At 54.4% G+C, this 15762-nt stretch overlaps 4 protein-coding genes across 4 annotated transcripts; 2 read left to right on the top strand and 2 right to left on the bottom strand.

Annotated features, from left to right (window-relative positions):
- Positions 1-9: 9 nt before the first annotated feature.
- Positions 10-2857, bottom strand: ACRALDRAFT_212847 (uncharacterized protein; the record flags this gene model as incomplete). Its single annotated transcript, XM_071023962.1, has 23 exons — positions 10-94; positions 132-176; positions 231-266; positions 346-443; positions 480-654; positions 701-810; positions 868-922; positions 972-1062; positions 1171-1243; positions 1293-1301; positions 1398-1412; positions 1449-1483; positions 1522-1625; positions 1672-1715; positions 1752-1772; positions 1850-1910; positions 1949-2071; positions 2104-2132; positions 2220-2319; positions 2347-2389; positions 2596-2660; positions 2749-2778; positions 2826-2857. The coding sequence occupies 23 exons, from the start codon at positions 2855-2857 to the stop codon at positions 10-12; spliced, it is 1479 nt and encodes a 492-aa protein (XP_070871445.1).
- A 73-nt stretch (positions 2858-2930) lies between these two features.
- ACRALDRAFT_2112791 (uncharacterized protein) lies at positions 2931-3587 on the top strand (the record flags this gene model as incomplete). Its single annotated transcript, XM_071023595.1, has 1 exon — positions 2931-3587. One exon carries the CDS (start codon positions 2931-2933, stop codon positions 3585-3587), a length of 657 nt encoding a protein of 218 aa, XP_070871444.1.
- Positions 3588-4166: 579 nt separating this feature from the next.
- Positions 4167-9548, bottom strand: ACRALDRAFT_2022322 (uncharacterized protein; the record flags this gene model as incomplete). The annotated part of the gene is made up of 17 exons (XM_071020091.1): positions 4167-7384; positions 7503-7790; positions 7848-7910; positions 7991-8040; positions 8111-8122; positions 8214-8229; positions 8284-8354; positions 8426-8464; positions 8500-8711; positions 8743-8762; positions 8802-8914; positions 8962-9128; positions 9164-9189; positions 9230-9255; positions 9309-9332; positions 9380-9446; positions 9500-9548. 17 exons carry the CDS (start codon positions 9546-9548, stop codon positions 4167-4169), a joined length of 4461 nt encoding a protein of 1486 aa, XP_070871443.1.
- A 2094-nt stretch (positions 9549-11642) lies between these two features.
- Positions 11643-14906, top strand: ACRALDRAFT_2112254 (uncharacterized protein; the record flags this gene model as incomplete). Its single annotated transcript, XM_071023568.1, has 5 exons — positions 11643-12137; positions 12243-12785; positions 12843-13085; positions 13152-13338; positions 13405-14906. 5 exons carry the CDS (start codon positions 11643-11645, stop codon positions 14904-14906), a joined length of 2970 nt encoding a protein of 989 aa, XP_070871442.1.
- Positions 14907-15762: the final 856 nt, after the last annotated feature.

Raw genomic sequence — 15762 nt, 5'->3', positions numbered from 1 at the left:
TTGTGTGTCTCAGTTGGGGCCCAGCGACCAGCGACGGTTAATATTGTAAGTGTGATAGCAAGATGATGTGATGGTTGTTTCGAGGATAATTACACTGGACAAATGTCAAGAACGTCAGGAGGTTGGTACACAATCCGCGGGCCAGGGCACACCTGAAATACCTAGTGGCTCGTGAGCTCGTGACATTGATCCGTGTGTCGGAATCGTAGAACAGTCTGATATGTAATTACCCTGTGGAGGCTAGGAGAATCGACAGAGAGAATTCCCTAGGGTAGAGACATGTCCGAAGCGATCTCGGACCTTATTCGGCTATGGCCCGTTTAGCCGTACCGGTGAAGATGCTACACCGACCGCATTCTAGCCTGGTTCGCATTCGAGAAGACGTCAGAAGGTTCGCCCAGGACGGAATCACCCTTGCTGATCTTTTCGACATGTGTTCTCCACTGGGGATGCCATGAGTTTACAGCGTATATATACACTGTGCTCTTTCGGAATAAGCCGGTGGAATATGTACGTTCAACGTGGAAATTCTCGATAATAACCCCTGTCAAGGCAAATTTGGCACATGCTATCGCAGTGTTCGGGATCGTACCGTTGGTCTCCTGTGATCCGGCCACCGGAGGTTGCCAGTCGGGCCGGACGTGAGTGAGCCCACTGGTGCTCACGAGATGAATGATTACATTCGGTGAAATACGAATACTAAAAGTCCGTCGATGGAAAGAAACGTCCAACGGCCTTTCTAATGATCAAGTAGCCCCTGTTAAACGGGCCAACTTGCCAAGAGGAACCCCGTTCAAGCGGCTCTCGGCCCTATGGTGTTAATTAGCGCCCGCGGCGCCGCGGCTCTCGGTGTAGGAAGGAGAGGACGTCTGGCGGCTTTCTGGTGAATTCCGCTGCATGGTGACCCACAGACAGTACATACCTACAACGTACACGGACACAACTCAGGGATCCCTGATTATACTTCGTACATGCTGTATTCCATCAGGCATCGAATGACCTCCTCCTTGCGCCCGTCGATGATGCCTGATGCCTCGTTCGTAAAATACGCGGCAGCTACTTCTGGACCCCGAAGACTAGTAGAGGGGCTGGTTATGAAAGGCGGCCCGATAGTCAGGGTCCATAACGACTATCAATATTCCCTGGCCAGCCACCGTGGATTATTTCCACTGCCGCGTGAAAATCGGACAATCTCTACGTCAACAAGACTCGCTTCGAAACCGTTTTGATCACCAGCAAGGTCCTGGAGAAGCGAGATCTCTTCCTCCGTAGCTCATTCCGGCTAATCTCACCAAAGGAGCCTAGCCGAGCCGAGCACATCGACCAATGCCCGAATGGAAATCGAGTAACGAATATCAACGAGGAGTCAACAGGTTATTATTAACACTAATTCAAACATGCTCGTCATTCAACTTTGTGTCATCAACTCTTGACGACTAGCATCAGACGGCACTGTGCATTATTCGCTGCAATGCCCGCATGTCTGTTTGCTCATGTGATCCGCCGTCGCGGTGCCCGCACTGCCAACTGCACTACCCACTGTTGCAACGGCGATGCCGTTGTTGGGAGGAGGAGACTGGCACTCCTTCCGACGAGTCCCGACGCGGAATACGAGGTAATCGTCACTTTGTCGCCGAAAGAAGGAATGAATACCGGGAGAAAACAGCAAACAGGGCGGCAAAGGCCGTCTTCATCCGTTTCCTCCCAGGATTGTTCTGTGTGCGATGTGACCAACGGCTTAGCATATTAACGTGCGGTTCGGGATTGAGGCCCTTCACATGGAAGTACCTCCAACAACAGCTCCGAAAGTTCTACTATTCGTAGACTCCGGCCCGGGTTTAGGTGGTACTCGTCCCGCCTGCTTGGTTCCTGTGGGGCCGGCCTCATCAAGACTCAAGTTCTCGCTCTTACTGTGTTGACAACACCATGTATAAGGTAACTGGTAAACAGTTCATCATACCAAGTTATCTTGTCACTGTCAGCCGGCAAACGGTACATTTTTGTGCGCCCATAACATCCCTGCACCAAAACTATAATGCCCAGGGCGTTCAGGGCGTCCAGCCGAAGAGCCCTCCCAAATCCCAGGGAAAGATAACCCGTCACCCGCTCAACTCAGGGTGCAAGAGGGGATGCTCGTGCCAGAGATTAGGTTGCTTTCTTTAAGCTGGATCGACTCTCGCTTCAACTTTATTAACAGCGCCGTCCTAGATGAAGGGGACAGAAATGTAAGTTGACCGGTGGTGCCGGCCATGGTTCCATGACACAAAGGGCATGGCCCGTATGGCCTCGCCCGACGAAGGTGCAACCATCGTCTGGTGCCTTGAAAATCTTCAAGGCATATATCACGAATTAATGGGCAAAAGTAGTGTTTCCGGCGCAATATTACACCCTGATCATTGGAAACACACCGAGAGCCCAAAAAAAGATAACTAGCGGAAAGGTACTGGCCTCGTGGGGCGTGGAACGAGAGACCAGGCAATAGCAGTTTAATCTTATCGTTTTTTTAGTTCACATACGTTACAGTTAATAGGGACAGGCGAATGGGTTTGTAAAGGGTTATAGGTATTAACCGAATAAAGTACGAATACTTGCAACTTAGCATCTTCCTACAGCGTACTCGGGAGTTCATATACGATGTAAGCCACTCGGTGTATAGCCTTCTCACCGAACATCCCGGTGAATGAATATCATTGATTAATAAGCAACTGCCCACCTTACCCTCGGAGGTACTAGTCTTAGTCAGCTTACTCCGTACCCCACGGCGGGGAATCCAGCTGCCTAAGATAATCAACGTCAACGTCACTGGGAACGCCGAATATTCCCACCGACCGGTCACGTCGTAACGCGTCCAAGACATTGCAAATCCCCAACGGCCCCCAGAAGCCAAGACAAATAACCCGTCTTCCCTCTGATCCATCCCACCACCCAACATGCACCGGCTCTTCGGCGCGGCCCCCAAGGGCCCCAAACCGACCCTCAATTCGGCGATAGGCAACCTCGACGAGCGCATCGCCGCCCTCGACGTCAAGCTGGCGTCCGTCAACGCCGAGCTCCAAGGCTACCAAGCCAAGCTATCCAAGATGCGCGATGGGCCGGGCAAGTCGGCCATCAAGTCGAAAGCCCTCAAGGTCCTGCAGCGGCGCAAGATGATCGAGTCGCAGCGCGAGCAGCTGCAGGGCCAGGCCTGGAACATGGAGCAGGCCCAGAGCATGCAGGACAACCTCAAGAACACCATGGCCACCGTCGACGCCCTCAAGACCACCAACCGCGAGCTGAAGAGGCAGTACGGCAAGGTCGACATTGACCGCATCGAGCGCCTGCAGGACGAGATGGCCGACCTCATGGACGTCGGCAACGACATCCAAGAGTCCCTCGCCCGCGGCTACGACGTCCCCGAGGACGTCGACGAGGCGGAGCTCGACGCCGAGCTCGAGGCCCTCGGCTACGAGGCCGAGTTGGAGAGCGAGAACCAGCTCGGCGCCGGTGCCGTTCCCTCCTTCATGCAGGACGAGCTGCCCGAGTTTATCGACGAGGAACCCACCGCGGCCGATAGGGAGGCAAATAAGCTGAGAGAGGCTGCGGCGTGATGGTAGCGAAAGAGGGGGGGGGCCAGGAAAGGAAACAGAATACGATTGACAGGAGTGGGATGGAAGGGTTTGCTGCACAGGAGACAAACATACTTCTCCATCCCTTGTTACGAAATGGTGCTAAATGGCAACGACTTTACATGACGAAACTAGCAGGGAGACCTGGAATTACAAAGGGGGACATGGAGATGGCCTGATCACCCAGGATTTGGCAGACTGGCGTTGGAGTTGGGGCGGTCACTTGTCGTGTATATCGAGCATTTATTATTCATGGTTATTCTCATTTTCCCATTAGCGATGCGTTGCGAAATAGCAACACTCACTCCACCCGCCGCCCCAGAGGTCTCCTCCATACGGCTCTGGCCCTCTGGCCCCGTATCATATATTATCTGATTCATACAATGTAGAATATACAGCAGTTTGCTTGGTAGGTACCTCATAATTGCGACACACAAACGCCGCATCATTACATGAAAAAGACGGACGCCCAAGGAATTTGTGTTTCCGATAACGCCTGACGGACCGGTCCTATTCGCTTGAGGATCTCGTCTAACCGTCTCCCGCCTCTCCGCGCAACGATTATTCTATCGTACCGAAGATACGGGAAACGGCCTCCAACTCGGAATCTCCGTTGCAGAAATCCCACCCGACGATGACACTAGTCTGACTACAACATATGATGCGTCGGGCGTCGAACTGCAGCTTGAATACCCGCGCTGCGGAGGTATCGGGGACGCCGAGAGCCGCCTGCAGCTGTGGCATATGCTGTTGCTGAGCCTGTCCCTGAGACGGTGGGGGCGGTGGCGTAGCCGCCTGTGGCGCGGGCACGGGAGTCGAATGAGACTGCACAGGTGCGGAGGGGACCTGCTGGTTGTGATCCTGCGCCGGAGACGTTGCTCTCTGAGGTGAAAGGGTGGGACCGCGGTAGGCCGATCCTGGAATGAGCGAGGCGCCCTGAGCGCTGGCCGTTCCGCTTGTGCCTACTGCGACGATGGGAGACGGGGTGTCCGACGACCGGTCGGCCGGTCCCGCCGGATCGTGGGGACTCCTGTTCCTCTGCGATCCCGTCGCCGTGGTGGCGGGTCCCGGTGCAGAAGAACTCGAGGCGGCAGCCGCGGTAGACGTACTCGGCCCCGTCGGACCGCTGGTGTGCTGCATAGAGGCGAGCCGTGTCCGCGCCTGGGCCTGCTGGGTGGCGAAAATGGCATTGCTAACAACTTGTCGAAGCTGGCCGCGGACAGTCGGCGACGACTCCCTGTTGATGGCTGCCTGGAGATGTCCTTGATAGGCCAGCATGGTCGGGTAGCTCGCCAGAGCCTGTTCAAGGGCAAGCACGCCTTGGGGAACGATGATATCGATCAATGCCCTGAAGGAGGCCGCCGAGTCAGGCGTGATTGTAGCGATGATGGGCGACTCGATGGTAGTAGACCTTGCATTGGGGGATTGGTTCCCGCGATGCGAGGACGCCTGCGCGGCTGCTGCCGAAGGCGACGCGCCAGGCGCAGGCGTAGAACGCGATGGCGCGGGAGTGTTGGATCGCCGACCTTGTGCGGCTTCGATGGCACGCTCGTGATGCAGGCGGTGCGAGGGCACCCACCTGTCGTCCTCGTCGCGACGCCAAATGATGATCCTCTGGTCGTAGGAGCCCGAGACGATGCGGGCGTATCTGCCACCGCCGCCACCTGGCGGCAGGACGGCGCCGTATGCATTAATGTCTTCCAACCTTCGGCCGCCAACGATGCTGTTGCCTGACACACGACCTCTCGACATGGGTCCGGCGGAAAGGGCGCCGGATTCCAGCGCCTTGAGGTACTGCTCGTCCAACTTCTTGGCCACGAGCTTGTCTTCGTGCTCGCTGTAGGGCAAGTCACCGAAGCCTGCCTGCACGGTTCGGACCAGGTGGCTGTGGGCTTTCAAGCTGGCCACTTCGATGCCGGTAGTACTATCGAACACCTTGATCTCGTTGTCACTACTGCCACTGACGATTCTCCGCCCGTCGTATTGGACGCAGGCGATTCCTTTGCCGTGGCCAACCACAGTCCGGCTGCAGATTTGCTGGGGCCAGTCCCACACCTTGATATTCCTGTCACCACTGGCGGAGACGACCTCGTTGCCATGGATCTGAACAGCATTGACGGCGGCACCGTGGCCTTCAAGCCGACCAATCATCGTGTAAGGTGGTAGTACGGGGAGGTCGCTGGTAGGGCTGCCGTACCTGTAGTCGCGAACGCGAATGGGGACGGGATTGATGGGATCGACGTGGGTGTACCCGACGTCTCCATATCTCAGGGGCCTTCGGTTGAAGATCTTGATGGACTTGTCCTTGGAGCACGTCACCAGGATGCGCTTGTCGAATTTGACGTTGAGGACGGAATCGGAATGGGCCGTGGTCAGACGTTGAACGACTTCACCGGTCGAAAAGCGCCAGATGATCACGTTGGAGTCGCTGCTGCCCGAGACGATGAGATCTTCCTCCGGATCGGCGTCGAACTGTAGGGACAGGACCGAGCCGCTGTGGCCCTTGAGCGGAGGCCGCAGAAGACGCCGGGTCTTCATGCTCCAGATGCGGATCGTCCGATCGCGGCTGCCGCTGACGAGGTATCGCGAGTCAAACTGCAAGGTGTAGATGCACTCCTGGTGCCCTTCCTCGGGATGATCAGGGTGGGGCAACTGGAAGTTAACAAACTTGCCCTGCTCCCAATTCGACTCGAGTCGCCGCCGAAGGTTATACACATATCTCCAGTTCAGAATGTAGCGGGAGTTCAGGGCATCCCACGTCCATATGGATGGCTCTGGGAAGTTCGACTTTACGAGGGCTGTGGGGCTTCTTGACGACTCGTCCCTGGCTTCCTTCGCCTTTCCCTTTCCCTTCCCCTTTCCCTTTTTATTTTCGTCCATGGGCGGCGGTTCTTCGGGTGCGTGGTTCTTATGAGACGTGGCTGCTTCGTCGACATCCATGGCGGTAACTTGGGCGGCGCGGGTTCGACCAGCGGACGAGGAGGAGGAGGACGGCGACGACGGCGACGGCTTGGGCGAGGCAAAAATGCTGCTTTCTGCATGGTGATCGTCGAGTCTGGATGGGCGGTGGGCATCTGGCATTTCTGCATCCTCGTCTCCTGAGAGGGCGCGCTTCTTGGATGCATGGCCGCCCTCGGAAGCCATTACATGGGGGTAGGCGGTCACTGCCGAGTTGTAGCCTCCCACGCCCTCATTCACCCTGGCCTCCCAGGCCTCGATCTCCGGGTAAACGGCGCGCCATCCCTCCAAGTGATATAGTCTCTGCCATAGCTTCCAGTCGACGGCAAGGCTGTACCAGGAGCGGCAACAGCATGCGACATTCAGGAGAGAAACGGCGTCGAGATAGCCGAAAATCTTCAAGCAGATTTCAGGAGGGAGGCGTCGGACAAAGTCGATGTAGAGTCGTGAGCGTAGACGCTCTGCAATCTGGGCGACGGCGGGTGAGGGGAGGTCGTCGAGCAAGGCGATGGCAAGCTGGGACTTGACGGATACGGGTAAATATGGCAGGTTCTTGGTAATCCATGCGGCTAGGTCGTGAGAGGCGGGTAGTTCGATGGTATCGGGACCAACTGTGATAGAGGAGGGCCCTAGTAGAGAGATGGGGCTGGGGTTAAGAGGGTCTTCGGAGTAGCCCTCGTCGGGCTGCGGATGCACCTGCATATCCGATCCAAAGAGAGCTGCTGCTGTTTTCTTTGCTTTGTAATGAGGAGAGCGGACGAAGGGTACGACAGAGAGGGAGGGATATGATGATATGGCGTAAGACGGGGTCGATTTGTGGTCTCAGGAGGGGTGAAGAGTTGAGGTTTGCTAAAAGTCGTTGTTTGGGTCTCGGTTGTCCTGCCTGTTATGTTGAGTATTCGTATTTTCCGACGCAAAGAAACAGAAGCTCGCTTCAACCGCAGTTGTGGAATATGGGAAAGAGAGACGGCAAGTAAGATAGGTAGATGGCTTTACAAGGGATGGTTGGTGGCGACAGGATCACACCGTCTCCAACGCAGGGCAGGTGTTGGTGGTTGGGCTTGGTGATGTTGTTGCCTGCTTTCCGCTTCCAGCGAGTGCCAAGAGATGCGATTATTAAGAAGTAGCTGCCTTTCTCCCAGGGAGGTGCATTACGTAAGGATAAATGGATGTGCGTACTTAGTATGTACATTGTAAGCAGCGGTGTCTTGCCGAGAATGTTCTCCTCTGTACGCGTATTACGTTGTACACGCTATCGCTGTAGTTGTACATATGTATAGGCACGCTGAAGTAGTGGCCGAGCTAAAAGATGAAGTATTGTTCGTTTGGCTTGTCCATCGCCATGCCCTCACGTGCGGAGCAACCTCGAAAAAGGTACATCATCCATCTAGTAGGTACTTAGATCAAAGACCATGCCTTGAGATCACGAGACACTTCGTCGTCTCTTATGACTCGCCTAGGTTGCTGTTTGCCCTGACTACACCAGACTGATTCCCGTGGGCTCCTCGCCGGCCAGGTCTTTATACGCCTTCTCTGTTCCGTCACACGAAACTGAGCTCCTTTTGTTACGTGGAAGATCCAGCCATCTTCCTAACACCCTCTTTTAGGCTGTTTATTTGGAAGGCGACGGACGAGTAAGCGAAGTGGCACAGCCCCTCGCGATTGACTGACATCTGGAAGCAACCCTTAGACCTCTGTAAACCTGCCTCTTTGCCCATACTTTCATAGTACATACAGGCAAGACAGTATCCGTATGGGGGTTTCGTACGTTGAATGCCTTCGATTTTCCGGCTCAATGACTTGATGTTGGGTTCAAGAGGCCCGAGCGATCGGGGAACCGATCCCGGGCACAACGCCATGACAAGATGCGGCATTTAGGTTTATCGTTGCCCCACGCATTTCTACGGTCAGGCTAGATGGGGCACTAATAAAAGACAAGAAACTTACTCTGTAGTGTTCGGCATATCGTATTTTGCAGTACGAGATACTATCAACGGTAGGTAGGTACCCAAGGGAGAAAACACGGAATGTTTGAGAGAGCTTGGGCCAAAGTGGACTTGGCACCGGCAGAACAAGCCCAGCCCATTCGTTGTACAGCGTACAACGTATGTATGCATGTACAACGTAAATTGCATCGAAAAGAACGAGCTTCGAACATTCCACCCTGGTAGTCACCTACGCCATGGAACAGCTTCCTATCTTTGTCCAGGAATCATCTTAGAGTTGGGCATTGGCAACCATCGGGAGTCCATGCAAGCGTACGTTGTAAGTGTTCCCCATGGGGCTTGGATAGTCGGGGCTGTACGGGATGTATAGAGTACGGTACGTTGTCGATTGTATTGACGCACGGTCTGTATGTATTCGTATGTTGACTACCTACCTACCTACCTATCGTCACTTGCGGTTCGGAATTTTTCGAGCAAGATATCTGGTATACCACCGGCTGGCTACCCATCTCAAGATATTCGCGATGTTGCTGAATGCCTGCCGGGCCAGTGGTAATGGGGCTTCGGGGAAGGCCCATTCTGCCGGATACTTCATCCTTTCTATTGTCCCATTTCCCTTCTATCCAGGTTCTCGAACATGTCGTGGCACTGCACCAGAGGCTTAGGTCCGATCAATTCTGCTCAGTCCCTGTACAGATACTTACAAAGACGACCTCTGACCTAGCAACGCTCCTTGTAAGGTGACACTTTCGCAAGGTATTCTTGAGTATCTACGTTGTACCTACCTGATATTACGTACCAGTGTAGGTCAATGTATTCCGTACTCCGCAATCATGCAGGTTTGGGCGGTTATGTGTAAATATTGAGCACCGGTCTTCCGCCACCCCCTGCTCGGTCTTCCGGGTCTTCTCAAACCCTTTCAGGCTAGAATGATCCACTACCCTGCATAACCCGAAATTAGCTGTATTTTAGAGGTATTTCGAAGTACACAAACATCCACAAAGGAAAGAGTACGAGGAAGAACACGCCAAAACACCATGCCCAAAGCACGAAAGCATAATATTATTATATTCGTTGTATACGCGCGGCAGCTGCTACGGCTAGCGTAGCTACCTACTGCCGTAAGAGCTACTGCTGCCGTAAGAGCTGCTGCTGCCGTAAGAGCTGCTGCTGCCGTAAGAGCTGCTGCTGCGTATAGAGTAACGCGTTTAAAGGTAAAGGTGAAGGTGAAGGTGGAGGAGGTGGTGGAGGAGGAGGAGGGATGAAAAATTTGCAGTAGACCCACAATTTAATGTGTATCACGTAATACCATATCACGTGATATATCACGTGACCATTACGTGATCTGATATTTTCGTAACACGCGTCTAGTATAGTGATTATATAATTTACTGGTCACGTGACTATCTTAGTCATATAGTCACGTGACTCGTATATTTCTTATAGCCCATTTCTTACTTCGTACGAATACAAAGAAATAAAAAGAACACACTCTCCTCCACATACCATATTATTATGGGTGGTCCTCCTTGTTTCCTTACGCGTTTCGCTCTGTTTATGCTTGTGTACATCGAAATACCTTGAAAGTACAGCTAATTTCGGCTTGTGGGGATGTAGTGGATCATTCTAGCCTAGAAGGGTTTGAGAAGACCCGGAAGACCGAGCAGGGGGTGGCGGAAGACCGGTACTCGTAAATATTGGAGCGGTTCCACTTTCTGTACCACGACAGCCAATAAAACACGTGGAAAAGCTAGGCTAATCCTAATATAATCTAGCCTTACTACCCGCTAATTTAAACCATTTTGAAAGGCTCGTCATGGCTGTTCCCTCGGGGCAAGTACCAAGCTTGTTCCTGGTGGGACAAGTCTACCCATGACATTTTGGACCATTTGTCCATGTCCAGAGCTCAGAACCAAGCTGGCCAAAGTGTGAGCGCACAGATCAATTATGGGCCCTTGGTCCGAAAGCCCCTTGCCCCCTCACCCCTCACCCCTTTAACGACTTCTAAGCCTAGACGCCAGCCCAAGAACCTCCGCCCTCCTCCCCTCTCCCCTCGAACGAGACCGTTCCCGCCAACGACCGTCAGTACAGTACTTGGCCTACCATCGATTTTATCAACCTGCCGACATACATACCTACTCACCTTACCCTACTTCGTACATACAGTACTCTCCGGCTTTGCAGCCCTGCAGCTGCACGCCGAAGAATAGAGCCAAGCCAATTTGGAAAAAGAAGGCAAGCGTCGAGCCTTGCATCTTTGAAACAAAAAAAGACCCTCCCCCCCTCCAAAAAAGTCCACATCACTTCCAGCCGTGGATTCGGATCCTGACCTCCGCCCACAGTGCTTCGCTGGGTCAACCTAGCCAGGAGGCCACAGTGGAGGCAACGACATCCACTTAGACCCGCCCGTTGCACATACCTACCCACCGGCGCCCGACCGACCTTCACCAAAACAACTTCCTCCTCACATTCCCCGCCCCATCGACCTTATCTATCGACTTCAAGTCCTCGCGACACAACGACGCAACGCCGCATTACCGTCCCCGGACTCATCGACGTGCCCTTTGACATTTCCTCGTCCCCCCCACGCTCCTCGCCCTGGGACTGAGTCGTCACGTCAGCTTCATTCGTTTTTTTCGTCGTCGTCGCTCCTACTCTCCGCCATCAACGGAAGTACCCCCGGACCGTCCACCTCGCTCGAATCCTGCGGGCTGGGAGAAGGGGACGACTCTACTCGAGACATTCCGCCATCCGATTTTTGCCCATCATTGTTGTCTCATTCCATTATCGTCACCTTTGTCACAGCGCCTGCGAAGAACCGACATTTCGTCGAATTAATCGACAATCTCCGACAAGCTGAGAGCGTTTACCTCTCTCTCGCCCTTTCCCTTCGCTGACGTCGCTGCACGCCTGTTGAATACAATCCCATCCTCCTTCTGGTCTTCGTCCGGTTGAGCCCAGCCCTCCTTTACTCCCTGCGCGATTGAGGAACACGCCACCACGTGATTCCGACCGACGAATGGGCTAGAACGAGCACGAACATACCATGGCCCATGCCCCTCTCCTGAGAACCAACACTGCGCCGACCTTCAATCATCAGTCCTCCCACGGGGTCGGAGCAGCTCCAGCAACCATGAGCAGCGCACCGCGTGGGAGCCAACTTTCTGGCTCGACTGCCTACAACAGCTCATCGGCATCCTTAGCCTCGCTCTCTACCGCAACAACATCCGCACCGGCTTCGACTCCTGGCGCCGTCGTGGCCACCGCCAACATCATCAACCAAAAAGCCGATGCCTCCCGCTCCCTCTACCACCTATGCATGTCCTTGAAGGCTCGCCTGGCCTTGGTCCCCGGATTCGACGAGTATCTTCGCCAGCTCGACCCTCATGACCCCGTCGAGTCTTTGTGGGGCCTCTTCCGAAAAGGCTATCCTCTTCTCACCATCTACAATGCCCTACAACCGGCCGAGCCTCCCCAGATCGGCAATCTCAATGCCTCCGAAAGTAAAAAATCCAAGATTGCCCTTTTCAAGTTCATAGAGGCCTGCTTGAAGGACTTGGGGGTCCCCGCCGCCGAGTGCTTCGTCATCAGCGACGTCCTGGGTAACGACACTACCGGTTTCGTCAAGGTACTGTCCGCCTTGTCACTAACCCCTTCTTTCTCCTTCTCTACGCCGAGGCCCGGCGTGCTTCTACATCCTCATGCCCTTGATACATTCTAATACCGGACGCAGGTAACGCAAGTAGTAAACCATGTTCTCGATATCGCTGAACAGCGCGGCCTACTGCTACAACCGCAACCTTATCCCGAAGATGAACCCACCGTTGAGGCCGGTTCAAAGCTGAGCACGCGCGATTACATCGTCAGGGAGTTGGTGGACACGGAACGCAAATATGTGCAAGATTTAGAGAACCTTCACGATCTCAAGAGCAGCCTCGAAACAAAAAGCATCGTGCCCGGCGACACGATCCACCAAATATTTCTCAACATCAATGCCATCCTCGATTTCCAGCGCCGATTCCTTATTCGCATCGAAACCACAAACTCGATGCCGCAGTCGTCACAGCAATGGGGCGCTCCTTTCATCGCCTACGAAGATGCATTCGATATCTACAGGCCGTTCATCGCCAATCAGCGGAAGGCTGCACAGGTTGCGAACCAGGTATTCGATCAGATCAGACAGTCGGGACACCCTGTGGCCGTGGATTTCAACACCTTCGACAGCTTCCTCCTCAAGCCCATGCAGCGCCTTGTCAAATACCCGCTCCTCCTCAAGGTAGGCGATTAGACTCGCATTAGAAACAGGGGTGTGCAGTACACTAACAATATCCAGGACCTCTTGAAGCAGAGTCAGGACGACGAGGAGAAAGCCGACCTATCAGCCGGCATCGAAGTCGCCGAACGCATCCTGACCAAAGCCAACGAAGAGATCAACCGCGACGTGTTAGACGAGGCCCTTGAGGATCTTCGAAATCGGGTGGATGATTGGAAGAATCACAAAGTCGAGCATTTTGGCAAGCTCTTGCTGCACGGGATCTACACGGTTGTCACCGGCAAGTCGGATCAAGAAAAAGACGTAAGTTTTCCCAGGAAAGCCGATGCCCGGGAGACACGTGTGCAACCAACTAATCCACCTAAAAAGTATGAAATCTATCTCTTCGAGTGCATTCTGCTTTGCTGTAAGGAAGTGTCGCAGAACAAGAGCAAGGATAAGAAGGACAGGACGAGGTCCACTGGACCCAAGATCAAAAACAGAAACGCCCGACTACAGCTCAAGGGCCGAATTTTCATGACGAACGTGACCGATATTGTCACACTCTCCAAGCCTGGTATGACACCCGACGACTCCCATTTTGTTGGTGGTTATCCTCTGTCAGAGGTCTGACCGGCTTTAGGTTCACATAGCGTCCAGATTTGGTGGAAGGGCGATCCCGGAATCGAGAACTTCATGATCAAATTCAACAACGAGGAAGTTTTGAAGAAGTGGGCCCAGGGCCTGGAGGTACAGCGCAAGGTGAACGACCCAAAGGCGAACAGCCCAGATACCTCGACTCCCGAGTTCGCGTGGACGAGAGAACACGGGTCGGATCTCCAGAACCCCTACCTCAACCAGCACGAGGACGACGACGACGATGACGAACTAGGCCCGGCTTCGGCCCCGGCCCAGTTTCCCCCGCCGCCGAGTAGTGGGAGGATCCCGCGCAACGCCTCCAGCAACAGCCTGCGTCAGCATTCAGCGACCAGTGACAGCACACACTCTCTTGCCAGCATGGTTCGCGCGCCGCCATCGCGTTTCCCCATGCCGCCCATTGCGCCTCTGAGCCTCCAGACGCAGGGGACCGGCCAGACGTCCCCACTTCCTCGAAATGGAGAGTCGTACTTTTCGCCGATCGCAGAGTCTCCGGCTTCGTCACGCGCCAGCACGGCGAGCAGCATGGCGCCTCCTTCTGCCTACCCCTTCCCTAAAGCCGGCACGCCGCAAGCGGGCTGGGGAGAAGACTACAACCGCTACACGGCGCCGGCGATGCCCCGCGCACCATCTCGAGATGGGATCTCGCCCAATAACCAGTACGGCTTAAACGGCAGGAATGCTAGAGGGCCGTCGCTACCCGCCATGGCGTCGAACAACCAGAGTGCGGCGCAACAAAAGCGGATCCGGTCGTACAGCACGCCGGATATCAACGGCCCGAATGCGCCTTCCGGCTCCAGACGCACCCCGAGCATCCCGAACATGCCTGTGCCAGGCATACCACCACATCTACATGCGGCACACGATAGCAGCATCCCTCGATCTCAGACCGGATCGCCGAGGTTGAACGAGCTTCCGGTTCGGTCGAATACGCAGAGTCCCAGTACCCAGCGCGAACGGCCGTACGGACACCAGTCCACCGGCAGCTACGGTGGCACGATGGCACAATTCCCCACGCAGCCCATCTACCAGCGACAACCAACGCCCAACCAGGGCCATCCGGAAAGGAATCTGAGCATCGACGCGACGACGAGTAGAAGGATTTCCCCCCCTCTGGGCACCGGGACACAGACGAACCCTCTCGCCAGTCCGGACCTACCTCTTCCCACGCAGCTCAAGGTCAAGGTCAATTACGTGGACAGCGGTACCTACGTCACGCTTGTGGTGGCCTTCAACATTACGTACCAGTCCCTGATCGATCGCATCGACGCCAAGCTCGCCCGGTTCACGAACAGCAGCATCAGTAAGGGCATGCTGAAACTGCGGTACCGAGACGAGGACGGCGACTTTGTCACGATTGAAAGCGACGACGATATCCAGATTGCGTTCCTGGAGTGGCGAGAGGGTGCTGGGAACATGTACCCGGGAGGCGTGGGCGAGATTGAGCTCTTTTGTGTTGGAGATGCCAGCGCGGCGGTTCTGAACTAGACGAGCGGCTGGATCTTGTGTTGTTCCGCCGTGTCGCGGGGCACTCGGATCGGCGCTACTCATTCAGGTCGCTGTGTGGCAGACTGTGTGGCGATGGCCCTTGGTGGGCTCTTCCCAAACCATATACCCACCCATTTGCTTTTTTTTTTCTTTTTTTTTTCCCATTTTCTTTCTCGGGGCCATTCTTTGGAGTTCGGAGTAGCCTTGAAGCCTCTTGCTTTATCCATCCATCGTGGGAAAGGCCAAGGCGAGTTGTATCTACCAGCCGTGTTCTCGTGTCATCAGAGCATTCGGGGTTTGCAAATCTAGACGGGATGAATCGGGATCGGGCATTCCCGTATTTTTTGGGCTTTCAAGAGACACATTCGTCGAGTGTTTTTTCTTTTCTCTCGGCTTTGGAACGGCGATGATCATTACAATTTACCCGCTTGGAATATTTCGCGTCTTTCCTTTCCTCATTCTTTCCTTCTCCCGTCGCCTCCTCGTCGCCGCTCGTCTTTGGAAGGAAAGTGAGAAAACGAGAGGCTTAATGATTGGCAGATGGTCTTGTTCTTTATTATGGAATGACTGCGTGCTGACCGAGGTCGATCTCTACGACGATTGTTTCGTTTGTGGCGGAGGAGATGTTTTCCGTACTACGTCCCTAGACAATCAAGTGACTATTGCTAGTCCACGGTCGGGAACGTGCCGATTTGGGCACTCTGGGCTTTATTTGCTAGACATGGCTCTCAAATGTATGGGGCGTCTGCCCCCAAGTAGTTGTGGTAGAGAACTGATATCAGGGGAAAATAGGAGACGATGTGTTGTCGGAGCAAGGAGAAGCAAGAAGTATCATGGGTTATTTGCATCGTGACTT

This window comes from Sodiomyces alcalophilus (assembly GCF_042370955.1).
Source record: "Sodiomyces alcalophilus JCM 7366 unplaced genomic scaffold ACRALscaffold_8, whole genome shotgun sequence".
Lineage (NCBI taxonomy): Eukaryota > Fungi > Ascomycota > Sordariomycetes > Glomerellales > Plectosphaerellaceae > Sodiomyces > Sodiomyces alcalophilus.
Note: the sequence above shows the minus strand (reverse complement) of the source record. Positions and strands in the feature narration are given on the sequence as shown.